At 35.1% G+C, this 27,747-nt stretch overlaps 1 protein-coding gene and 1 long non-coding RNA gene across 6 annotated transcripts; one reads left to right on the top strand and one right to left on the bottom strand.

The window, feature by feature from the left end:
* The first annotated feature begins 4,838 nt into the window (after positions 1-4,838).
* LOC150034071 (uncharacterized) lies at positions 4,839-18,428 on the top strand. Of its 5 annotated transcripts, none has more exons than XR_016532256.1 (7): positions 4,875-5,436; positions 5,608-5,663; positions 6,278-6,457; positions 7,439-7,527; positions 7,874-7,940; positions 16,579-16,727; positions 18,068-18,428. It is a non-coding gene; the product is annotated as an uncharacterized LOC150034071 (long non-coding RNA). The 5 variants fall into 5 exon arrangements; XR_016532257.1 differs by having other exon boundaries at positions 4,912-5,436; positions 6,278-6,868; XR_016532255.1 differs by lacking the exon at positions 5,608-5,663 and having other exon boundaries at positions 4,839-5,436.
* Positions 18,429-20,796: 2,368 nt separating this feature from the next.
* Positions 20,797-22,381, bottom strand: LOC120084862 (RING-H2 finger protein ATL11-like). The gene has a single exon (XM_039040676.2). The coding sequence runs from the start codon at positions 22,074-22,076 to the stop codon at positions 20,976-20,978; it is 1,101 nt and encodes a 366-aa protein (XP_038896604.2). The 5' UTR covers positions 22,077-22,381; the 3' UTR covers positions 20,797-20,975.
* Between the last annotated feature and the right edge of the window lie 5,366 nt (positions 22,382-27,747).

Raw genomic sequence — 27,747 nt, 5'->3', positions numbered from 1 at the left:
TTAGAACATTATATGGTTCAAAGTTCAAAGATTGAGAGAGCAAGATGTTGAGAGAGAGCGAGATTGTAAGAGAGAGCGAGTTTGAGAGAGCAAGATGTTCAGAGAGAGCGAGATTGAAAGAGTATGAATTATCCATTTTGTTACAAGTTTGGGGATTAAGAAAGTATGAAGTCATTGTAACAAAATATGGATGTAGTTTGGAAGCTTCTCAAGGAGATTTGCCCGTGCTTCTCAAAGCCATCATAAACACATCATAATTTTAACATCCTACCTATTGTGACATTCAAATTGATTAAAAACAAAATAATGATAAGAAAACAGACATGAAAGTTTTGAGCGGGCAGGTAATAGCTTTACACATGAAGTATCGAATGAATAACGCTCGTGGAAGCACAAGACCATTTCCAATCAGGGCAAGAAGCATTGTGAGAGCTGATAAGCCTTTAATGTTCCTAGGATTCAGATAATTAGTCCACCGAACAAACAGCATATAATGGTTAGTGGTAAAACAAAGATGAAGATATATACTTTTATCATTCTAAGAGTTCAAGCAGGATAAATACCATTTGCAAAACCGACATCCACATAAAAAGAAGGGTTGTTGTCCATCCCGATAATGCTCCGACAACTTTCACACCTTTCTCATGAAGTTTTCCTGCTCATGCCTGTAAATCTTACAATGACACTTTTAAGGGATGTTGAACTAGATCGGAGTGATAACGTTTTTAACAACACCATGTGGAAAGATAGTAATCTTGGTATCAGATCTCAATTTCACACTATCCCATTTAATAACTATATACATCTAAGAAAATTCATAGAATTTGGTCTAGTTTTTATATCATTATTGAAAGAGATTCAATCCTCGAAACATAAGATTTTTGTGTTGACATATTTCATCAAAAGATTAGCAAATGCAAGAAAAAAACAAAATATAGGCAAGAAAAAATCTACCAAAGCAACTGCTAGCAGTGCTGCAACCAAAGCAGTTACTCCAGGCAAGATACTATTTGGTATGAATGGAACAAAAGTAAACCACATAACTTGCAAAAAAGAAAAAATTGCAAAACCAAAATTTCATCTCTTTAAGATAAATTTTACTATTAAATGTCATCATCTCTTGAATGAAGCTAGGGCTAGAAGAGAGATTACATGGGGGAGAATAGAAAATCCAACAACAGTGATAGAGTCTTCCCAAAATTTCAAGATTTATACATAAAGAACATTAAAGTAATTCATAAAGTCTATAAGAAGACCAAAAGCCACAATAGCCGACGTGGCTGCAAAATAAAGCAGGGGCATTGCCCCTGCCATTGCAAGTTGGGCAAAAACTATATATGTTGTTACACATATCTCAATCTTCATACATGTAAAAACAATGACTTCATACTCTCTCAAACCTCATACTTGTAACAAAATGGATAATTCATACTCTCTCAATCTCGCTCTCTCTTACAATCTCGCTCTTCTCATAATCTCGCTCTCTCAATCTTTGAACTTTGAACCTTGACCCATATAATGTTCTAAGCTCAATCATGCATGTTCTAATAAAATTCTGATGTTGAACTTTGAACTTTGAACTTTGAAATTACATGTTCTGATAAAATTATGATACTGATTAGAGCAGTAGCAGAACACATCCAAAACCAATTATACAATGAATGTTTTTACAGAACACATACTTGAAACAAAATGGATAACAAACAAAGATCGTACAATGAATGTTCTTTCAATTGGATGTGTTGTATAATTGGTTTTGGATGTGCTCTGTTCTGATACTGATAAAATTCAATTATACAATGAAAAGAACAGCAGGCAGGTGTTCTGATGAAATTCTGATACTGAGCTTTGAACTTTCATAAAAAATATATGTTCAATTATACAATGAATGTTTTTACATACATAAAAAATAAATGAATGTTTTTACAAAGAATAAAAAATAAATTGTCCTCTTCACTTTTCTGAGAAACATGTGATGGACAGTTAGGTTGTTGAACACCATATCAACGTCAACAAATCGCCCAAAAACTGTTATCTTGAACATGGCCAACTGCGTTGGCGTGAGCTTTTCTTTGACAATCTTGTTTGCATTGGCAATGTGGGCCAAGCTGGTTACTTGACTGGGAAATATGTCACCTCCAGCTATTCTGAAACGTGTAGCTATCTTAAATCACTTATGCATTTATTAAAAAAATTCAATCAGTAAACTCCTTCAGAAAAAAAAAATGTAAAAAAACATTATGATTAAATCTTGTTAGAATGGATCTCGCTGCATCGCTCTCGCTAGAATGGCTCTCGCTGGTGTCGTTCTCTCCAGTGTCGCTCTCTCTCACAATCTCGCTATTTCCGGTGTTGTTCTCTCTCACAATCTCGCTCTCTCCGGTGTCGCTTTCCCTTATCTCCCTCACATTCTCTCTTCGTACTTGTCTTCAACCACATAACACATCGAAAACCAGAACAAACAAACAAAAAAACCATAGGTTCACTTATCTCTCCGGCATCGCTCTACCGATCTCACTTTCACTTATCTCGCTCACAAACTCTTTCTACTCGTCTTCGACCACATAACACATCCAAAACCAAAAAAACAAACAAAAAAAACCATATTGAAAAAAAGATTTACTGATAAAATTCGATTAAAAGCCGGAAGTAGAATCGTTTGCAAGCCAGAAATAGTTTTTTTTTTTTCGTTTATGAGCAATACAGCCGTTAGCCTTGGAAAATTTGAATGAATAACAGTTTAGTTTTGGTGGGTTTTCTCAGTAAAAAAGGTAAGAACACGAAGTAAGGGCAAATTAAGTAATCTGGTAGGGCGATGACGTCAGTATAGTGTCAATTGACATTATTTTTTAAAAAATGATCATTTGACATTTTGGGCCCAATTTTTGGGTCATCCGTACAAATTTCCCTTTTTTTAAGGTCGTATTATGTAATAATCTTGTTTTTTTTTTTTTAAAAAAAAAATTAAAATCATTTCATCTATATTTCTTATAATGGTTTATATATTTTTTTAAGTACAACGTTTGAATTCTTATCCGAATTTCAAAAAAAGAAAAAATTGAAAGTCACTTCTTCTAGTTCTCAAATTTTGACTTGATTTTTAAACCATTTGTGATAAGTAGATAACAAATGAAGAAATTTGAAGTGAAAATAGAGTTCATGAGCTTAATTTTTAAAACAAAAAAAAAAAACAAAAAAAAATTGTTACCAAACGAGACCTAAATAATTCAAAAATAATAATTTAACTGGTAGTTGGCTAATAGAAAGTAATAGGTAGGTTTCATTGTCTGTATCGGTAAGTCGATAGTTTTATTTATTTGTCACTATTTTTTAATAACATTCAAGTGACTTTTTTTATCTAACATTCTCACCAGTTTTATATTTTAATTTTAATTTTTAAATGTTTATAAAACGTTGGAATAATATTGCAACATTTAAAATGATATAAATATTTTCATTCATATTAGAAATTGAGAGGGATAGTTAGAAACTTTTGTCATATTTATTTCTTCAATTATTTCTTAAATTTTCTAAATGTTATGATATGCAAGATTATCATTAATCAATAGTCAATATAAAATATTAATTGACTGGCTGACTGCAAAGGATTAAATTGAAAAAGACAAAAATATGAATGTTTATATGGTAAACTTTTAAACAGAGTTGGGAATATGGGGGTCATTCAAACCGCAAAAATCGAATAAAAAAGAGTAAAATCGAACTGCTTTTAATTTAAAGAACAAAATCAAATTTAAAATCGAATCGAACCGAACCGAACCGTTTTTAAATTAAAAAAGAATATAATATGGATTTTTTAAAAATGTCAAAACCGAATTTGAAACCGAACCGAACCACTTTTAACTAATATATATATTTATTTGTTTATATATTTAAAAAAAGAGTAAACTCGAAATTAAAATCGAACCGCTTTTAATTTAAATAACAAAACCGAATTTAAAATCAAACTGAATCGAACCGTTTTTTAATTAAAAAATAATATAACATGTTTTTTAAAAATGCCAAAACCGAATTTGATACCGATGTGGTTCGGTTCGGTTCGAACCAATAAACCTGTTCGATTCGATTTCACATTTTAAAAAATTTGATTCGATTCAGTTTGATCACCAAACTGATCCTATCTGAACCGTTTCCATCCCTAGTTGGGAACAAAACATGTATTTAGTTTACGTCTTTTATAAACTGGGAATCCCCTTAGGTTATTCATTATTGTAAAAAATGGACTTTTATGTTTTGTTTTTTTTTTTTTGGATAAGATGGCCACTTTAGTGTTTGGGAACTTCTTTGATTTTTAAAATGCAAAATTACATTTTTACCGCTGGTCATTAAATCTAAAAAACAAAGCAAAACTACAACTATTTTTCTAAACGACTTGAGTTATCAGAGGAAAAAAATTGATTAAAAGACTCATTTTCAAAATCTAAAATGATCTTTGTCGTACCTTTTAAAGTGACGTTTAGGGCACTTGATTGATTATTATAGGCCGTAGTTATTATAGTTGAGTTATAATAGTTTGTGTTTATGATGTAGATTATTCTAGTATGAGTTATAATAGTATGTGTTTAAAGTGTAAACTATTTTAGTTTGATGAGGAAATAATAAACATTATAACAAATAATAAAAAACAATGAATATAGAATAATAAATATTGTAACAAATGTGGAGTTTGAAATAGTGTTGATTGTAGTTAATTAGAATCGCGTTGTAATAACGGATGGTTTTTATAGTTGGAGCCCAATTGGATGCACAAACGACCCATACACTAGCAATTTTACAAAATCACCCTTATATAAGCACCTACGACCATCTTCTTCTTTTCTCCCTTTATTAAGTGTACGACACTGTAGAGCTAGATTAGAAGAGTGAGAGTAAGAGAACGAAAGTGAAACGATCTATTCGAGAAGGGAGTGAGAGTAAGAAAGCAAAAAAGTTCATTTGTGAGAAGTTTCGTGTTATAATTTCACCAAAATTTGACGTAAATGAAAAAAAAAAAAAATCATTTTCAAAATAGGGCAAAACCCATTTCCTCCCCTCCCCTGAATTTGGGTCATCATCCGGCGAACCCGTTACCAGGGAGAGCGATCAAAACGGCTCAACAGTCTCGCGCGCGCGCGCGCTTCCTCTCTTCCACAACGCAACATTCCGATCAATATCTGGGAATTGTTTTCTTCCTTTTTCCCTATCTATCGCATCTCTCCCTCTCTTTCTAGCAAAGGCCGTTCTTCATTTCTCCGATGAAAGATTCATATTGTTCCCTCAGAGAGTTGTATTTCTTCGTACAACTTCACTACAGCGCACAGCCACGTCGATTACCACCGGCGGATGTTTCCAGTGATGGCTACGGTTTCCGTGGGCAAAGGAGGATCGCAGTGGTTCTACACGTTTCCAACTTCGTTGTAGTCCCTCTCTTTTCCACAGGTATACGTTCGGTAGTCCTTTATTTCTTTCGCAATCTCATTCTTATTCTTATTTTCTGGCTATTTTCTCTCTACCGCCTGAATCGTAGTGGCTGATGAAACTACAGTTTTAATGCATTGCTGTTGGTTATTTGTAATTATGTCTTTATGGGAATGGCAAGTGAATTTCCAGGCATTCAAGAGATAGTGAAATCGAGAAGGTTTTGGAGATTTTCACAGGGTCAGCGGGTATAACATTGTTCTATTCACTCGTTACTATATGTTAATTAGTTAGAATTATAAAAAATCTTGTTTGGTTCTTTGAGTGGGATTGCTGGAGGATGCGCCATTATCGGAGATAAAGCTTACATGTTGATGTATCAGAATTTTGGAGATATTTGGACGAAGAGTCGAAAAGTCGGTGGATGATATCTAGCATGTTAGATTATATTAGATGTTATAGATATTATATTATTAGATTATTTGATTTGTTTTACCTTTTATTATGAAGAAGTCATTGGGTTTATATTTGTTTATGCTATTCAATAGAAACCTGGACAAAACTACAATGCCCTTTCTGTATTAATTATAACGACACAGTTGGACATACAAAAGAAAAAAAAAAAAAAAGAAATAACCTGGACATACAAAAGAAGGTTGTGATGATTGTTGATTAGAACAAATTTGATAAAAGAAAGGTTTCCCTAAATTTAACAAAACTATAGGAAATAACCTGGACATACAAAAGAAAGGTTTCCATGAAATACAATTGGAAATTCTCTGTGGCTATTTGTGGAGAATCAACGATGAAGATCACAGTATCAGAATTATTATTATTATTTTAACTTATCATTATTGCGCAGGGGACATGACCGTATTTGTAGACAACTATTCAAATTATGGAAAATGCAGGATAACATTCCAAACACGTAGTAGGTTGTAGTAATGAGTACAATAGCTGTGGAGCGGAACCGCTCTAATATTAGTTCAGATATAGAACACAAATTGGCATGCACTGGTGTGCAAATGGGGCCTCATTCAAGGTTATTATATTTACTTCACCTAAATGCTATATGTGTGTGTGTGTGTGTATTTCTCGTATATGGTTATATGTGTTTGCCATATATATATGTTGACATTCCTATAGACGTTTCTCTTAGCACAATATTGAAGACTTTAATCTGGTTTTACTCTTATGCAAGGAAGTAATCATATGTGAATCAAGGACCATCGACTCTTATTTATTTACATTGGCGTTCACTCTATTTTGGTGCAATTATGATGATTGTTGATTAGAACAAATTTGATAAAATATTAGATGTTCCTTTTGCTTTTACTTTCAGTTCAACGTTCAAACATCTTTTTGACAACAATTTTGCTTATTATGTGCCCTTTACCTATCTATAAAATGGAGCCACCGACATGAACGCTTGCTATTGATTATATATGAGATGGTGAGTTGATGTATATTAGTTGTTACTTTCTGCATGACCAAATCGACTCTTCTTCTTCTTCTTATTCCTTTTTATTTTATTTTATTACGTGTTTTGAAACAGACCAATTTTCTGACATTTTTTTTAAAAAAATCTAATTGCATATAAAGAAACTTTGCTTATATTCTTTTCAGGGGTCTAAAACCTTTTCAATAACGAGAGCTTTTTTTTTCTCCTTAAGGAAAATTCTTGGCCCTTCCACGCTTAATGCATGGTTTGTGTGTATGTGAAATTTTTGATAGAGAGAGGACGATCCGCACTTAGTGCATGAGGATAGGGCAATGATATGTATTTTAAGTTTCATCAGTATATCTTTATTACTTCAAAATAGACAATTGACTCTTTCATAAATTCAGTACTTAAAGTGGCATCATTGATTCATATTTTTATATACCTTTTTTCATCATTTGTTTGATGGTAGCTGATACTTGATAGGAGGGATGATCCTTTGGCTCTCCTATCAAATTAATGGACCTACGAGAGTTTTGGCTTATGAATTTACTGTCGGTCATTTGTAACTATGTTTCCTAGGCAATGGTCCATGAACTGCTAAGTATTCAAGAGAACAAAGTGGAGTCGTCGACTTGAAGAGGACTGGGGAATTTTTAAAGGACTACCAGGTATAAAGTTTATGTTCGATACTTAATTTTTTTTCACAATTCTCACGGGCTTCAGAAATCCTTCAAAAACACTCATCTTATGTTTAGCCCATAGCTTATCTATCCAAATTGTAGCAACCAACACTTACGAAATATGAGATGGTTAGTTGATGAGTATTAGCGATTACTTTCTGCATAATCACCTTTGCTTGTGTAATAAAATTAACTGTAACATGGCTATGATACCATGTGAACTCAAAAGCTATGGTTTATGATAAATTTAATAATATCACTAATCTTTGAAATGAGAGCATTTCTGTATAGACCCAATTACATCCTAGTGTTTTTGTATACTTTGTCATACAAGAAAGAGAACCATGTCCAGTTGATGCGGCTTTCAACAATTTGGCTTCTTCTGCAGAGTATAACTTAAGGTATACACGTTTGTTCTGCCAAGTGTCAAGTACAGAATAAGTTTTTAATTTTTAGATGTTAAAGTAAAGCATTAAAAGAAAAAAAGCCAATATTTTTTTTTACGTGACAGCACATGTATATTTGAGAATGTTTGTGTTAGGAACCCTCCTAACAAGAACAGTACTAGAAAATATAGAAAAAACTAAAGGACAATTCAATTATAGAAATATATGAAAATGTATTAAAATATGCTATAAACTCACAAACTAACAAGATAAACCCTAACCTTTCGAGAGGGAGAGCTAGTCTCTCCCAAATTCCCCAATGGAAATTTCCACCAAATTCTTCCTACCTCCTCTCAACCTACTCCCTCTATTTATAACCAAAAGCCCTAACTAACTCCTTATCTAATTACTAATTTACCCCTTCTAATACTTATCCTAATATTTACTAGTAATCCTACTATTCCCAAAATAAGGGGTCTTATATTACTCCGCCCTTCGAAGACACCTTGTCCTCAAGGTGTGCTTACAAAACACAAAACAAAAATTAAAATTTAAGATCAGATTTTTTTTTTTTTCATGCCCCTGTCTTCATATACAATTTTCTTCCAGTCTCAAAAACAAAATGGGCTTCCATTGATTCCGTTGACTTCAACCCATAAAACAGCCCAAGAACACAAAATTTCCCACAATCAATTTTTTTAGACATGTGAACGGGCCCATCTTCACACTATCTGTTTTTGTGTTTAAAATTGAAGTTTCCCCTCACTTCAGTTTCGAAAAGCCATGGGGCTTTAACTAATGCACTTGGATTTGGCCCAATAAGCAGCCAAGGACCCCATAAACTTGCATAATCTTCTTTCTTCTCACAAAGTACGTGGCCCCAATTAACAAGTTGCAAACCTCTGGGCAAATTTCCAAGCCATTTGTATTGGTCTTTAAATTTGAAGTTCTCATCTCATGGGCTAGGCCCATGATCCACATGTTGGTCCAGCCCCATCTGGGCTCATACCTCATCCTCCTTAAAGATAGCAACTAGCTTCAAGTGAATCCAACCCAAAATAATGCAGCCAATCTTTCTGTTCTCTGGTCTCGAATTGTTTAGTTGATGTATTGGGCCTTTTTGTTGCATTTGAAGCCCATATTGGATGACAGAACAGGCCATATCCCTAGCTCCTTTCCTTAACTCTATTTCTTTTTCTTTTTTACACGTGTTTAACCTTTCTAACCTTTTATTGTTCTTCATATACGAGAATAGATGGGCCTGTTTACCCAGCCCAAAAAGGCTCTCATGACGTGGGTAAAAGATTCTTCTTCCATCTCACCCCCTTTTCCTTTTCCCGAGCCTTATTCTCTGCCCATGGTCTTCCGTCTCCCTCTGCAAATCCCAACCCATCTTTCGTGAAGACTTCCCACCTCACTTGCTTCTTCGCTGCCACCCGCATTCCGATGACCGCCATTCGTGCACTTGCTCCTTGACCTTTGTTGCACAGCATCTGCTCTTCCCGAGAATAGTCTCTCCGTTTACACGTCTTCTTCTCCCACCACCGCCGCTCGTCCTCTTCGGCCATATACATTATTTCCGTCCTCCTCGCCTTCCCGTTTTCTTCTTCTGGCATGATCAGAAATGATTTCGTTCGCCGGACTTTTCGCCATTTCAACCCATCCTCCGCCCGCGTATTCTCCGTCCTTTGCTTGCCATTTTGTTTATTAGAGTAAGTCCAATCAGTTAAGTTTGTACCTCGTCGTTTCTCTGTCCGTACGCCACCACGCTGGGAAGTTCTTCTTCAAGACTTTTTCTTTCGCCACACCCATTCTTACCATTGGTAGTGATCTCCTTCGTTGGTTCCTTCATGGTTATACCTTCCCGATCCCTTCTCTCGCTTTTCTTGGAACTTATATCGGTGCTTTTTAAGAAACTTCATCTCTGACCCTGCTGATTTGTGACGCTTCTTCCACTTGCCCTTTTGTCTTTTGGCCGGTATGTTTCTCCTTCCTCTATTCATCTTCGCCTTTCGATTCATTTTCTCCCTGAATGTGCTATCGAATTTGTTCTCTCGGACTCCCTGATCCTTACCTCCTCTTTTATTGTTTTGAAATTGTTCCCTTCCAACAAGTTTGATCTTAGGTCTCTGTTCTGATTTTGTCTTTCCCGGTGATACCTCTTTCTTTCCTTCCCTCTTGGTTTGTCGATTGACTTTTGCTTTTTCGGAGGTGTTCTCAGGTACGATCGTTGCCTTTCAGCCACTCTTCGAACTCGTCTTAATAGTTTCCGAACAAGGTTTTCCTTCTCTATTTGGGTGTCTGCCAGCCTTCTCTCTTCTCTTTCTCTATCTCTTTGCAGAGACTCCTTGATCCTTTGTTGTATTGCCTTTTTTTTCTTTTTGTATCTCCCACAGCCTTGAATCTAGCCTTTGACCACGATCCATAGCAAAAACAATTCTCCAAGAAAGAACGGCTCCGATGCCAATTTGTTAGGAACCCTCCTAACAAGAACAGTACTAGAAAATATAGAAAAAACTAAAGGACAATTCAATTATAGAAATATAGGAAAATGTATTGAAATATGCTATAAACTCACAAACTAACAAGATAAACCCTAGCCTTTCGAGAGGGCTAGTCTCTCCCAAATTCCCCAATAGAAATTTCCACCAAATTCTTCCTACCTCCTCTCAACCTACTCCCTCTATTTATAACCAAAAGCCCTAACCAACTCCTTATCTAATTACTAATTTACCCCTTCTAATACTTATCCTAATATTTACTAGTAATCCTACTATTCCCAAAATAAGGGGTCTTACAATTTGTTTCTTCGTTGATGAAAAACTAAGAATAGAACTTAACATCCCCGGCCTAGTTCTCTCTTGTGTTCTCCTACCCCCAAACCTTAACCTTCGTCCGGTTGGTTTCTTATTGGATTTTTCTTTAGAGTTAAGCATCATCTTCTAGTTTCATCTCTCTCCTGTTAGTAAAAAAAAACCAAGCCCCCCAAAAGGAAGCACCCTAGAGAAAGGGACTCCAATCAAGCAAAATGAGACCAACCAAATAGTTGCAAAAGAAATTGTCTCCGAAGCCCAAAGAGAAACCATAAATCTCACTAGGGCCTGAACATCCACAGACTACCTCTCAGTCCCCCCTAAAATTCGTGTTCTTGTTCACTCCCCAAATACTTCACAACACATCGCTCTCCCAAACTTTCAATAAAAAACTTTCTATAAAAAACTATTTTTCTCGAAATGGTCGATGGAAGAGGAACACCTTGACCATATCTATGTGATTTTTAGTTGGTTTGTTCTTTTTTGAGTTTCATCTTCTAGTAAGCAATTTCTTCAAATGCTCAAGTCCTTCCTTTCTTCTTCTTCTTATTTTTTTTTCAGTTATGGCCAGCATGGAAAGTAAATGTGGTATTTTAAACAAATATATATTTTTTTGTTTGTTTGCTTCATGAGAATTATTTGCTGGACGAGAGAGAGAGGAGAAAAAAAGAAGGAATGGTACTTTTTTCATCAAGATTCAATGTTTATTTTTTTGGTGGATTTTGCAAGATGATTGAAGATTTATTTAAGGCATGTCTTGGCAGCAAAGACTGCAATGGATTTTACTTTCCCCTTGACCTTTCAGCTTCTTTGTGAAGCAAGGTGGAGGTTTCCAATAAGTGATTTTGCAAAATAGAGGAGGAGGAGGTGATTCCAAACTTCAGGAAGGTTTTTGTTTCTAACAAGACTTCATTCTTTTGAAGATTGGGGGTATATTTCTGAAATTCTGAATATATTGGTGAAGAACTAGAATACCTATTGACACGATAGATGGTTGGTAATTATATATGTATATATTAAAGACAAAATATATAACGAGGGCAATGTAGTTGGTGGCCAACTTGGTGGGCTTTAGTCTTCGAGGAAACAATTTTTTATAATCATTTTTGCCCATTCTCCAGTGCAAAACCATTCAATCAATCGGGCCCACTTCTCCAATGTCTTCACTCGGAGAAAAACATTCTTCAAAAATAAATGGACAGGGCTTCAAGACAGGCCCCTTGCGACAGAAAATGAGGCTTCTGATCCCTCCATTTTAGTGCAGAGTGAAAGTAACCATGATTTGCTAGAGGTATGTTGCACCAAAATCCAACTCCCCTCTCCAACTTTAAATAAAACCCTCCCCAGCCATCAAACTCTGCTTTTCAACCACTCTAGTTTCAAAATTCCAGAGTCAAACAACATTTTCATTAGGGGGTTACCCTGCACCCCTCGAAAACCAAGAAGTTTAGAGATTCGGGAATTTGACTCACCTTTTAGTGTAAGCAGTGCTGAATTGGAATTTTGCCCTGTTTCGAATCAAGATGAAAAGCCCCAAGACTCTGTCCTTGGATTAGACCTCCAGACTTGATTCTCTACTGAAGAAAAGGATATATCTTTGAAGCTTTGTACCCCTCACTCCACCTCAGTTCAGCCTCTAGAAATTCCAGAGCACCTTTCCTCAATAGTTAAGGATTGCGGATTCATTTTGGCCTGAAAACCCCTTCCCTGACAGCCCCCTCCCACTTTCCAGCTGATGAAGATTCTTTCATGGAATACAAGGGGTCTTAAAGATCTAAATAAGAGAATTGCAATTAGAAGGCTGCTTAAAAGCATACATCTAGATGTAGTCCTTATTCAGGAGTCAAAGAAGGAGAGTTTAGATGCTGCCTTCATCAAATCTATTTGGAGTTCAAAGGAAATTGGGTGGGAATCAGTGGATTCTTTTGGAAAATCTGGTGGTTTATTAACAATGTGGGACAGCAGCAAAATTAAAGTTGTAGAATCCCTTAAAGGGGGATACTCTCTAACAGTCAAATGTCGTACCTTATGCAAGAAAGTATGCTGGATTACCAATGTTTATGGATCGGTTGATTATAAGGAAAGAAAACATGTATGGCCAGAGCTCTCAGCCATTGCAGGTTACTGCACTGATGCTTGGTGCATGGGAGGGGATTTTCACCTAACCCGTTGGAGTCATGAACGATCACCAGTTGGAAGATATACCAAAGGCATGAAGCTTTTTAATGATTTCATTGATTCAGTCAACCTGCTAGAGATTCCCTTATCAAATGGGAAATTTACTTGGTCCAGGGGAGAAAATTCCACCTCAAAATCTCTGCTGGATAGATTTTTGATTAACAAGGAATGAGATGTATTGTTTACTAACTCAAAGGTGATCCGCCAGGTATGACTTCTTTCTGATCATTTCCCTTTGCTCCTAAGTGCAGGAGCTATTAATTGGGGCCCATCTCCATTCAGATTCTGTAACAGCTGGTTACTTAACAAAGAGTGTGTCTCTTCCATTGAAAAATCATGGAAAAACAGCAAAATTAAGGGATGGCCAGGTTATATCATCAATGCAAACTTAAGGCTGGTCAAGGAAGCACTAAAAACTGAATACCAAGAAGCACAAAATAGAGATGAAATGGCCCTGTCAAAGGAAATAGCCGAAAAGGAAGCTCAGTTTGACTCTTTGGGAGGGGACTCAGTGTTAGCAGTCAACATAGCCAAGTTAAAAACAGAATTTCTAAGGATATATATGCTGAAAGAAAGGGATCTAATACAGAAATGTAAGTTGAATTGGTTGAAATTGGGAGATCAAAATTCTAGTTTTTTTCATCGATTTTTGGCAGCAAGGAAAAAGAAGAATCAGATTATTGAGCTACTCAATGACCAAGGGATGCCTACAAACTCTTTGAAGGAAGTTGAAGAAATTATCCTAAACTTTTATGATTCTCTCTCTCTAAATTCCCAGGTGTTAGGTACTTACCAACCCCTTTAGATTGGCCCCAAGTCTCACAAGTTCAGAATGCTATGCTCACTACAGGTTTCATGGAAACAGAAATTGTTTTGGCCATCAAATCATTGGGAAAAAACAAAATACCTGGTCCAGATGGCTTTACCTCAGAGTTTCTCTTAAGATTCTGGCCTTTAGTCAAGGATAATTTCACTAAGCTCTTCGAGGACTTTTACTCTAGTGGCAAATTGAATGCGTGTGTAAGAGAGAATTTCATTTGCCTTATCCAAAAAAAAGAAGATGCAGTCTCCATCAAGGACTCCAGACCAATCAGCCTTACTACCCTAACTTACAAAGTAGTGGCCAAGGTTCTCGCAGAAAGATTGAAAAGAGTAATGAATTCTATTACCAACCCATCTCAGAATGCTTTCATCGAAGGAAGACAAATTCTTGACGCCATTTTGATCGCTAATGAAGTGGTGGAAGATTACGGAGCAAAAAAGAAAAAGGGATGGATATTAAAGCTCGATCTAGAGAAAGCCTTTGATCGGGTGGATTGGTCATTTCTAGAGAAGATTTTAATTTCAAAAAATTTAGACTCCTGATGGATCTCATGGATTTTGGGCTGTATTAAAGACCCTAAATTCTCAATCATCATCAATGGTAGACACCGAGGTCGTCTTCTTGCTTCAAGAGGTATTAGATAAGGAGATCCCTTGTCACCTTTCTTCTTCATCTTATTAAGTGAAGTGCTCAGCTCAATCATTGAAAAGTTATATGTTAATGGTGTATATGAGGGTTTTGTGGTCGGTAAGGAGAGGATACATGTTCCATTGCTCCAGTTCGCGGATGATACTCTCATTTTTTGCAAATATGAGAACGAAATGCTTTTAAAGCTTAAGGAAGCAATCAGTCTCTTTTAAAGGTTAATTGGGAAAAATCAGCCCTCAGTGGAATTAATGTAGCAGAAAGTGACTTATCAACAATGGCTGGTATTCTTAATTGCAGGGCCGAAGCTCTCCCCATTTCTTATCTTGGTTTACCCCTTGGAGGTTATCCTAAGCAACACTCTTTTTGGCAGCCAGTGGTTGAAAAGGTCCGTCGGAAGCTGGATAAATGGAAACGCTTTAATCTCTCAAGAGGGGCTAGGGCAACTCTTTGTTCTTCCGTCTTAGCAAACCTCCCAATATACTACATGTCTATCTTCTCAATGCCGAATTCAGTGGTTTGCTCCCTAGAAAGATTAATCCGAAACTTCTTTTGGGAAGGTCATAAAGGAAGCAAAATCAATCACTTGGCCAAATGGAGTTTAGTCTCTCAATCTACTTTAAATGGAGGCCTTGGTTTGGGAGGACTCAAAGCTAAGAACACGACTTTGCTTGCCAAATGGGACTGGCGGTACATGATGGAGGAAAATGCATATTGGAGAAGGATCATTTCCTCCAGCATCCATGACAAAGGGCCTTTTGATTGGCACACTTCCGGGAAGTATGGGAATAGTTTGAGAAGTCCATGGATAAACATTTCAAAGAGCTGGTCCAAGTTTGAAAACTTAGCTCCCTTTACTGTTGGAGAGGGGAATAGAGTCAGATTTTGGTCAGATCCTTGGCTCTCCCTTTCTCCTTTGTCTTCTCAGTTTCCATCTCTTTTTAGGATCTCCTTATTACCAAGGGGTTCCATAGTTGAGCATTGGGATCACTCTTTACACTCTTGGTCCATCACCATTCGAAGGTTGCTAAAGGAAGAAGAGATGGCTCACTTTCAAGCACTGCTACTTGCTTTATCAGAAAAGACAGTTTCTTCTAACCCGGATAGTCGTCATTGGTCCTTGGAAGCATCGGGTTTTTTCTCAGTTAAGTCCCTCCCAGCCCACCTCTTTTCCAAACCACCTATGGAGATCTACCTCTTCAAAGCTCTTTGGAAATCTAAAAGTCCAAGGAGAGTAAACATCCAAATTTGGATTATGCTGTTCGGTCTATTGAATTGCTCTACGGTTCTGGAAAGAAAGCTTCATTCAGTCACCCTACTTCCCTCGGTTTGTCCTCTATGTTATTCGGCTAGTGAAGACTTACAGCATCTCCTTTTCTCATGCTCATTTGTAGAAAAGTGTTCCAATTTTATTTTTTCGTATTTTCACCTCTTGTTCGTAAAAAAAATGTGTGAGAATTCCGGAAATTGCGTATTCAATTCAATAAGGTCTTTTTTCCAGATGTTTAATTTTGTTATCTCCTCCCGAGTCCCTTTCTACCAAAAAAGCCTCGGCTCCTTTGGATCAACATGGTCAAGGCAATTCTTTCTGATATTTGGTTCAAAAGAAATCAGAGAATTTTCCATAATGCTGAGAAAAATTGGGATTTCGCTTTGATTTAGCTAAAAGGAATGCGTCGGCTTGGTGCTCTTTGAACAAAGATTTTGATGGCTTCTCAATCCAAGACTTTTTTCTTAATTGGCAGACTTTTATTTTTCCAGCATTTTAACTCTTACCAGTTTACTGTCTAGGATATCATTTCATTTCTAAAGTGGTACTCGTTTTTCTTTTCAAGTAGGCTTGGGTTTTTTCTTGTTGTCTGCTCTTTAGGCTCTTTGTATAAATCTCTTGTACTTTGGAATACTAGTCTCTACTTATATTATAATAATAAAGAGACCCGTTTTCTTTTTTAAAAAAATAATCATTTTTGCAAACTATTTGAGTGTTTACTGGTATAATTTATGAAATTTGCAACAGGTTATTATTAATTACTATCCTTATAGAGGAGTGCCAAGTCGTCAAGTCTAGAAAATCAAAGCCTTTGTTTTTTCTTATGTTTTTTCAATAACACAAAGGGTAGAGAAGAAACATTATCATCATCAAATTACAAATCTTTCAACTCCTTGTCGCTATAGGTTTGCCTCTTTTCAACAGGGCTGAGGCGGCTATGACTCTACGGTTGACTTCATCTGCCCGATGTTGCAGCCTTGCAGGATAAATAGTGTTTTAGCATTATATTATATCTATTTGTGTTCAAATAGGGTTGGACGTTGGCGAGATTCAAACTTCTGATATTTAAAAGAGTAAGTAATATCTCCAATAGTTGGGCTATATATTTATGTTGGCTAATTTACTCTCTATCTAACTAGCTAGATCTATTAGAACTCTATGAACTTCTCTCTTTCTCCATTTTATTTCTGTATAGCATATGGCTTTAAAATAAATCTAGGCCTTCGTTTGTCTGGTTATGCATTTTTAGATCATGCTACTTTCCATTGCCTCAGAGGGTGGAAAGTTTCAAAAAGGAATTGGAAAAGTTTTATTTTAATGCTTTACTCAGTTTTATCCTTATTCTTGTTACTCCGTCAACTAGTCTTAACATAAATGGCTAGTGTAATTGCTATTCTGTTTTTCTTATTACTCCTAAGATTTGTGGCCGTGAATTTTAGTGGGACTAAGATGAGATATATTATTGGAAAATTATTTCAAATGGTAAAACTGTTGAAAATATTTACAAAATCTAGCAAATTTTAGAACTTTCAATGATAGACAGTACTGTCTATCAACGTCTATCATTGAAAGTTCTAAAATTTGCTAGATTTTGTAAATATTTTAGTTTATTTTTCTATAGTTAAAAATAGCCCTATATCATCATCATTATGTGCATTAGTTCTTTTGGTGGGTGGGTACCATTTAATTGGATTTTGACATTTTTATTGAAAAGGCTGGATTTTTTAATGTTTTTTTGAAAAAAAAAAATATTTTTAGTCAGTTGGTTCTTTAGCAGTTTATGTTCCCCCAGATTAATGAGAGGTAATTTAATTGGAATGAAACTGAAGATAGATTAAAATTGTCTCACCTAAATCAATGTTAGCATATCTTAGCGGTGATTGATATATGTTTTGTCTTTCAAAGTCAAATGTTGAAATCCCGAGATCTTCACTTATTATACTATGAAAAATTGTTCCACTTAATAATGAAATTTACCCTTTTTGTAAAAGGAGAAATATCATGGCTTTTATTTAATATTTTTTTTCGTATAGGGAGTTTCTGCTCTTGCTTTTTGATCCTATTTCTTTGTTATTATTTTCTCGCTATCATAATGTGCTCTATGAACATATTCCATGCTCATCCCATCTCCTTGTTATCTTCCTTGACCCTCGTTCTTCTGGTATGTTTGCTGCATCCGTGTTGCTTGTTTATTGATTTCATTTTGATGTTTAACAAATTTTTTTAGTATAATTTTAGGACATGTTTGGATTGACTTATCAAGTGAAATAGAAAATGTTTTTAAGCGCTTAGAAAGTTCATTCAAATATGTCCTTAAAGCATTAAAAAAAGAACAAACATCCTTTCTTTATGTGGCAGGCACGAATATTTTATATATTAATTTCTAATGTTTGATGTAATACTTTGAATACAGATTGACATGTTGGGTGGTTGGCAATTATATATAAATGTGTGATTGATGTAACGTAGGCAATGGAGTTGGAAGCTTTCATTGGGGAAGGAGGTATGTTGGCCACTAGTTGTATTCCCTATAGGATATTCTTAAGTTAAATGTCTTAGTGAGCGTAGCATCGAAAGTTGTCTGTATTCAGACAAAAATTAAAATATTACCTTTAAGAAAAAGTAGTACCGAACTTTTAAGCCATCTATTGGATCTAAAAAGGTAATATGTTCTCCCATAGGCTGTCACTTTTGTCTATGAGAGCGTGTTGATCACGAGTGATTTTGTTGAGTGGAGATTTTAGTTAGTTTAATTTCATTGCATGTGTTCTTAATCTTTAGTATGAACCAAATCTTTAAGCTGGAATTTGTGGAAATTGACTCTATCTTCGTCGCTCTTTTGTCATGTAAATATTATAGTGGTATAGTTTGCTCTTGGATGTTCATTGTTATCATCTGTGGATAGGATGCTAGCTTGTTTTAATTCTGAGAAGGTTCAAATGAGTGGAAGGTGGCATGAGCATTATTAGTAGGTTCATGGCTTGAAAAATTGGGTAAATTTAAGAGCTCGTTTGTTTCCTGGGAATCTCCCATGGAATGAGCATCTAGATTATTGCGTTTATTTTATAGTAATGTAAGATGTCCAGACATCTAGAGATTTTTAGGCATTCTAGGACCCTCTTATGGAGGGTATCATAAGTGTTTTGGATTCCCTTCTGAAACATGCGTTTTCTAGATTCCCTTGTTTAGGTATCATCTTTTTACATTTTTTACCTTTTCTTTTTCATATATATATATATATATATACTCTTCTTTATTTTCATTTTATAATTAAAATAAGTATTATCATCTATGTACTTCATTCTCTTTGGTTATATTATAGTAGTTTTTATTTTTTTTAGAAAGATATTACAATTCAAATTTACATTTGTATTTATTTTATAAAAAATCTTAAATTAACATATATTATTTTGTTGAGAAAAATAACAAATAGAACCGTAAAATGATGTTAATTTTTTTAAAATTAAATAATAAAAATAAATATCATATAAGTTCAAATTAAATCAAGTTAATTATAAATTAATGAATAGTCGTAAGGACGTTATTAGAACATTATGTAAATTTAAGACATTTCCGATTATAAAGTATTTCTAGATATTTTAGAAATTGTTCCTATAAAACAAGTATGGTTATCTAAAAATGTTGAAGATGTGTAATTTTGGGTGATGAGCATCTAAGTGGCCATATGCTTTTGCTTGCTTGTGAACTTAGAAAAAGGGAACTAATTACTCATTTTGATGTTGTGCTTTCATAGGTATGTATTATTTTTTAGAAATGTTTGTTATTTTGTATTTCGTCAGTGTACTATTGTTGCAAGTATGTTCCTCGATATATATTTAAAAGATGCGGTTGATTTGGGATAGTTTCATTTAGAAATAGTTAAGAGGTACTAGAGATTTTTCCTTTTTTCTTTCTTTTTTTTTTTTAGTTTAACAAGATAGTGTGGAAGATTTGAATCTCTTGTACAAATTTTATGCTAGGTAATCTATGTTTATTTTTGTGAGGAAGTTTATTTATTATGAAATATTTCTAGTCATTTTAATATATTTTTTATATGCCAAATATATGCGACTTTTCTATGGTTTTATTTTGGTCTTGTACCTTTACGAGTGTAACTATGTGGTTCTTTAACATAAATTATTCATTAAATTTTTTAGATAAAATTCAGTGGTGTATGTGGGCTTTTTTCTTTTGCCTTTTCATTTAAATTTTTTCTTATCAATCACAATGAGGGGATAAGGGGGAAAAAGTAAAGCCAGACCAAGAAGAGTTTTGTCCCAAAAATCAAATATAGGATTGTTGAAAATAATTGAATAATTATAGTTTGTTTTACTCTATAACATTGTTATATAGTGATGAAGTAAATATTCACTATAAGATTTGACCTCAGTTTCTTCTCTTAATAACTAAAAAATATTTTTAACTACATTAAAAAATAAACCATAACAACTATTAGTCTACTAAAAAAATATGGAGTTTGAGCAAAGTAAAAGATATTTCGATGAGTTCACACTCCATCTTAAAATCAATCTTTAAAGTTTTTTAAAAAGTCACAATACTAATTACTAAATTAGATCGAATAAATAGTTCTTTCCCTCTTTACTCATCATTGGGCAAAATAAAAGATTCCAAATCATAAAAATCATTCAAAGAATATATAGTTGGCAATTTGGTGGGTTTTAGTCTTCAAGAATCAAAGAATATCCTCTTGCTTTAATGGGTAGGTAAATATCGAGACAAAGATTCCTCATTCCTCTTCATTTCCTTGAAATAACATAAAAATCTAAAAAAGGTAACATATATATATATATATATATATATATATAGAATATTGAATGTCTAATTTCTTCATCTATTATCAAGAAAATGACTCAGAAAAATATAGAAGTTTCTCTCTTTTGGTCATGGAATGAGAAAGTTTTAAAACTTTAGACCTGACAAAATTGATTTATGGATTTGAATGAGTAGTGAAAGGAATATCATTTCCAAAATATAATAAAAAGAAAGTTAACGAATCACTAGAACGATACCTCTTTGGTCCCAATTTCAATTATGAATTTATAATTTTATAACATATCACTTCTGGGTTCAATTTTAGCATGCATTTTCTCAATTATTCTACTAAAAAAAGATTTGTTAGGGTTATTTTAATTTTAATTTTTACTCGGACAGTAAATTTTTAAAAAAATTTGAAATGTATATTTACAAATTTCATTAACTTTCAAAAAGAAAAGAAAAGGAAAAAGAAAAAAAAAACCCAAAATCACTATGTACCAAATGGATTCTCGAGTCTTGACCAGTCAAAACCTCAAACTCTAAAGCTAATCCGCCGCCGTACTCGGACCATTTCCACTCGGCCTCAGCCGGGCAAACGACCGTTCGCCGAAGTCCTCATCCACCGGAGACCGCCCGGCTCCGGCAGCCCTTCCGACGATAGGAGCCGGCACCGAAAACGTCCGCTGTAGGAAATTCCTCCACCCGCCGTTTTCTCCGGTTCCACCTCGATATCCCCGTCGCAAACTCTGCACTCTCGGCAACTCCGCCCAGCTTCTGGTCCGGTTCAGCGTCGAGTTCATTAGCTGACTCCGAACAGGCTCCGGCAATCGCAAAGTGAACCGCTCATGCCCGGTCGAATTAGACCGCTGGAATATTCCGCTCAACCGCCATCCCAACGACCTCGACCGAGTCGGAGTACTCCGGTTCGCCATCGGACTTGGATTCGTCACATTTGTCGTCTCCGTTGCCACTCCTTCCCCGGCACGGCGGTCTTCGACGACCGGAATCGACACGTGGTTCGGCGTCGGCGATGGCGACGGCGTCGGCGACCGTTCGATTCCGATTATTTCTGAGCCGGTGGACGGATCAAAATTAACGATGGACAATGTCACTTCACCAGGTTTAGGACAGAGATTAGCTCTGCAAACAGGGCAAGTCGAGTGTGAAACTAACCAAGCATCAACACAATCCGAGTGAAAAACATGGCTACACTTTGGGATCAATCGCAACATATCGCTATTTTCAAATTCATTCAAACAAACGGCGCATTCCAGTGAGCTTTTCCCGATTTTCAGCCCTTTCACCGTCGAGTACACAAAAGTTGGAAATGTTGCAATGAATGCCTGATCAAGTCCACGCGACGGCCTCCACGGCACGCCACCGCCGCCACCTATTCCGATGCCAACATCTCTTAACCTCCTCTCTCTGCAGCGGCGCGTGTAAATGGAAACGATGCCAAGTATAAAGAAGGCGGAAATCAGCGAAACGAATGCAATCGCCATGTTTTTACTAACCTCCGGCTCCGATGATACCGGTATGGTTCCAGCTCCGGTCTCCTGCGCGGCGGCCGGCGGCGGCGGCGGCAGTGGCAACAAAAGTAACAAGAATTGACAAGTGAGAACGTGATTCTTCTTCCTGATTGCCATAATTCGAATTATCAACAGGTCGGTTGATGAAATTCCAATTTCTTTTCAAATTGGTTAAAAAAAATTAGGGAAAAAATTGCGAGACGAGGAGGCTTTTGGTTGAAGGGAAGAACCAGAAATTTCAGTGGCGTTGGAGTTGACTTACGATTGAGAGAGATATGCCGGTGGTGGCCACGTTTGATATTATCTAATTAAACTTTGATTATGTTATCCATTATCATTAATTTATATTATTAAATTGATTAATTTCATCATTAGTCCATCAAAGAAATTTTATTTATTTTCTTTAAATGACGTTAATAACAATTTTCAATGCTTTCGAAAATTTATTCGGTTTTAAAACTGTAGAAGAAGATTCATATGATAAGCTGACCTTGACTAATGCTAAGGGCAAAATGTTTGTATAAAATAATCATCGACAAAACTTTGGTTTATTTATTTACTTATTCAACTTTGAATATGAGAAAAAAAAAAAAAATCCAAAAGTAAGCAAGCATGGTTCAGCATTGCATATACCTCTGTAAGAGATTTGAATCCAACAAAGTATTAAAATTTCCGCGACATTTAAATCTATGAGTTTAAATTTCTAATATTAATATAAGAGGTGAATTGACATTTTTATTATACCCTATAAATTCGATGAAATGTAAAGAAAAAAATGCAACCTACCGTTAATGTAATATTATAACTAGTATTTAAGTTATTTTAAAAGTGTAAAATATTTATTTATTAATTTAGATATTTTTTATTTCGTTTTATTTAAATCATAAATATATATCAACGTCTACATTTGTTGATAATTTCATCTATTCTTTCCAATTAAATTTTAAAATGGCATTATTTTGGTATCTAAATTTTATAGTGTATATTTGTCTTAACAGTTTAATAAAACAATTTTTGGCATAAGTATTTTAGGTTTATTTAATTTTAGTCATTTTAAATGTCCAATTTTTAATTTATGTGATTTTAGTACGTCTTAAATTTTATCCCTCGAAATTGACTCGATAATAATAATAATTTTCCCCTAAGTGAATATATTTTAAAAAACATGAGCATTTGAGGGGCACTTGCCCCAACTTCTTCATAGATTCGCCACTAGCAACTAGTAACAATATGGTGTCCATGTATTTATTAAAATATATTTAACTTTATATAACATGATTGTTAGTTAATTAATTAGTTACCGTTCTACAAAAATTTGAAGTTGATATATTAAAACATTAGAAGAAAAAGTGAGCTTAGCTGAATTGATAATTGACATGTCTTTCATCTTAGAGGTGGAAAGTTTGATCCCTCTTCCTTGTGTCCATGAAGTTATACTAAAATAAAACATTAGTAGAAGTAATAATAATAATAATTAAAAAAGAGTATCATTTTTATTTTTAGCTTTTGTTTCTCTACAAATAATTAAAAACTTCTTTTAATTTTCAAATTTTGATTTGGATTTTGAAAACGTACCAATAAGTAGATAGCAAACAAATAAATCATAGGTTGAAGTTGAGAGTATATCTTAATTTTATTATTATTATTTTTATAAAAGTGAACTAAGGTGACTTATTTCATGAAAATCCAAAATTTTCCATAGAATGAACATCTAAATTACCCATTTGTGTTGTTGTAGTGTAAAATGCTCATAAGCGTATCGATTTTGTTGCATGACATCTCAAGAGTTTTGGTTGCCTATTGGAACATAGGTTTTAAAGATTCCCATGTCGAGCATCTTCTTTTGACTTTTTAGTCAAATATTTAGTCCTTGTATTTTAGGCGAATTTTTGTTTAAAATAATGTTATTTAATATTTATTGACAAAAATAGAGTTTAATTGAAAGAAATGACAAAAATAGGGTAGTGAAATCGTGGGTCGGGTCCATGAGTGCTGAGTAAGCACATAACACGTATATCCGGTCTATGATTTAAAGCTAAATCGCAGTTGAGGTCCACGACTTCTCTCCACACATCACGTGACCATCTGCTGACCTGCCACCTGACGATTGTCACATGTCTAACATGCTGCATTAACTAGGAAGTCGTGGACTGGGGTCCACGACTTCATACTCGTATACCAGATACATGACTCAGTGGTCCCAAAACCCTCCTCTACCACCCTCCGAGTGCTTTCTTCTTCAACCTCCAACTTTTTTTCTTTCTTCCTCTCTCTCGTAGCTCACCACCAACCGCGCGTCCTGTTGGAGTTAACAATTAACATGCGGAAGCAATTAAGATATTGAAACACTATAATTCAATTAATCTTAGCAAACAAGCATGCATTTTCATAATTTAGCAATTATACGATAATATTAAAATTATAGGTTATATGTTATATTTGATATAATATATAGTTTAATATATATTATACGATAAGGTACTTATCATATGAATATATATTAAATAATTTATTAAAAAAATAAATAAATATTGATTTATTTATTTTTTGAATTTTTTAGAAAAGAGTTGTAACTTCCTCCCCGTTCTTTCTCTCTACTACGTTAGTGGGAAGAGTTTTTCTAACATATGGGTTTTATTCTTTTCTCTTCCTCTGGGTGCTCTAACAGAATAAAGTTTTTCTATAAATCTCACGTTCTCTCCCAATCATTTACTTCTTCCTCTTCTTGCTCCTTTCTTTTTCCCTCACCAATATTGTCAGAACCCCACTCCTCATGGATTCTCATCTAGAGAATACCGAGGTAGCCATTCATGGTGGTGTTCACCGGTTCGATAGAATCCATTGAAGATTGTTCTTCAAAGGTAAGGGTTATGAACCCTAATTTATTCTTCTTGTATTTTTGTTAAAAACGTGTTGTATTATATTTGTTAAATGTATAAATTTTTGTTTTGTTATCTATAAAATTAGTATTCTGTGAAATTTTAGGAATTGGGACGATTCATTTCCATTGCGGACCCTTCACATGGATCCTTCAATTGGTATCAGAGCGAGGTTTATGGCCCAATTTTTTTTTTTCTTTTTCAAAACTTCAAAATTTAATTTTACTTTTATGGTGGTTAATCATTATGTATATTTCATATGATGAATTCTTTGTTGAATGTGGTATGCATTAATGGATGTTTTCGGGATTGAGCATTTAGATTCATCACTTTATTTATAAAATTGGTTTTGTAAGGGCCCATTTTTGGGGCATTAATTGCGATAGAGTATGTATTTTTTGTTTGTTGAGTCGTTCGTGATGTTCCCGACCATTTTCTGGAGAATTCGAGGTGTTTTCCATGGAGTTCCGAAGTTGTTCGAAACTGTACAGTAGCATCATGACGCTGTGCCCTAGTGTCACAACGCTGCGATGCGACGAATGAAGGAAAACTTCATAGCATGATGATGCTAGGGCACGACGTCGTGACGCTCCGAGATCGAGTTTTCACGAGTTCCAGCTCTAGTTCAGCTTTGGTTCGTGCATGGTCCGTGGTCTGCTGATTCGGTTCGATTTGTGGGTTCTTCAGTTTGAGCTGTTTAGGTTCATTTGGACCGGTTCCTAGTATGGTTAAAACGGTTCAAGGCCCAGTTCACCTATTTCGAACCGGATGGATAATTATCTTGTAATAGTTAGTTTTTTTTAATAGGTGTCCAATCCCGGTCCATTAATTGCTTTTATATTATACATGTGATGTATGATTTAAGTTTATTATTATATGCCATAAGGTATGTCATATAGTATAAAATCCCACAATAGGTTATGCATTTAATTTCATGCATCATATTATAAATGTTACAATTTTAGATGCATGATTTAATTTTATAGCATGCTCATGCATCATATAATATAAATTTTATAATATATGCATGCATGCGTCAATAACATATCTATGTATCATTTATATTATAATTGTTATAATATATGGTTCAATGTATGTATGGATGTATGCTATAGTTGAAGGAACTCTTATTCAAGAGTACCTACGAGCGGAAGCGGATCTTTCCAATTCATTGTGACAGAATTTCCACATATACATTCGAACATACTAATACGCATTCATAACGCAAAATTATTGGTATGCTCAAAGAAACAATAAATAAGAGATCAAGAGATCATTCCAGTTGAAGACTTATTCTTCACAACAAATCTCGCTTTCGCCGAAACGGTAAGCTATCGCTCAACAAATCCTAATCGTCTACCTCGAACAGTCTCCACACGAATAGAAGGAAATGGGGACGACACAACCACTCAAAGCCCTCAGTATTCTTGGAGTGAGAATCTAAAGAGTGAGCTTTGTTCAAATTTGGTAGAGGGGAGGAGGAAGGAAGATCGTATACAATGATCAAGCAAGTGGGAGAAAGACTCGTCTATCGTATAGACAAAATGCTTGATCGTCTAGGTGAAGTATACAATCGTGTAGGAAAAGGTAAGCGATCTAGACGATTGCGTCTATACGATCGTTTAGTAAATGTCGGGCGCTAAACGATCACTTAGGAAAAGGTAAACAATCGTTTAGTAAATAGTGCGTGCGGGTGTAAACGTTAAGCGATCGCTCAGCACTATCATATAGGTAAACGATCGTTCAAGCATTATCGTATAGGCACAAGTTTTACTAAGCGATAACACACTTCAACTTCAATGTTTAACACACCGTGGGCTATTTAAGCGTCTCAAAGTGATTCTTTAACTTACTCATCCGTTATCAAAACAGAAGAGACGCCGACCTATTATCCCTTAACCGTCCAATCAATAGACAATGAATATAATCACATTATATTCATAACTTATGGATTATTATCATATATTAATCATAGTATTTTTCCTCCACTAGATATAAATCATGTTTATATCCAATTTTCTCCAAATTAATGTATCTCATACATAAAGTTAATTATATCATACATAATTAACTAGTTCAATTATATCATACATAATCGAACTCCCTCTTGTCAATTTGAATATTTCAAACTGACCCAAAAACTAATTCTCAAGCGACCAAGGAGACCTTATGGACCTATGGCTTGAAGCTCCAATAGTACGTGAATAATTGACTAAACTCTTTAGCCACGATATCCACCATCCGTTAATGCCAGGCATTCCACTAAAGACCGACAATTGAACTCTTCTTACCATAGATATATTTCTATAGCCATCGGATATAACCAATCATCAATATGATGACCCTTCACAGATGCTTGTAAGTACAGCTGGCCAATTTACCGTTTTGCCCTTGAAGTTACATCTTACTCCTTAAGTACCACTAATCCCTCTAATGAACAATACAACATAGTCCTACTATGTGTGAACACCTCTCGGGCCATGAGAAGGTATGTGGCACCACATCGTTCAAGCCTCGGGATCAGCCCTTAAGAGAGTAATCTATCTACTTACCCCTACTTCGGGGAAGAAGTGAACTCCATCTTGTGAAGCTAAGTTCCCAGCTCCTAAATCAGATGAATCCCCAAAGTGGTAAGTTTAAGTCGGCGCTCTGACCACTCCTACCCATGCAAATCAAAGGATCGCCTTCAATGGCAGGAGTTCCCAACTCACTCAGGATTGAGGTCATGTTACCTATGGTCATCCTAGTGAAGTGAAGTCTCTGTCATGAACGGAGTTATATGACGAGACGTTAACACTTCAAGGTCAGGTCTTATACAAACTCTTTGTATAGGACGCCCCTGCTCGCATGTCCCCTACACGAATGATCAGGATCAGATCATCTGTGACAAGTCACAATATTTGTAACTA

The sequence above is a fragment of the Benincasa hispida genome, chromosome 9 (genome assembly GCF_027475165.1).
Source record: "Benincasa hispida cultivar pf3 chromosome 9, pf3_genome.v1.1, whole genome shotgun sequence".
NCBI classification, from domain to species: Eukaryota; Viridiplantae; Streptophyta; class Magnoliopsida; order Cucurbitales; family Cucurbitaceae; genus Benincasa; species Benincasa hispida.
This window is presented reverse-complemented; position numbering and strand designations above follow the sequence as displayed.

What these genes read in the sequence shown, in the direction of transcription:
- LOC120084862 (XM_039040676.2), bottom strand. Translation starts at nt 22,076, where the DNA reads ATGGCAATCAGGAAGAAGAATCACGTTCTCACTTGTCAATTCTTGTTA.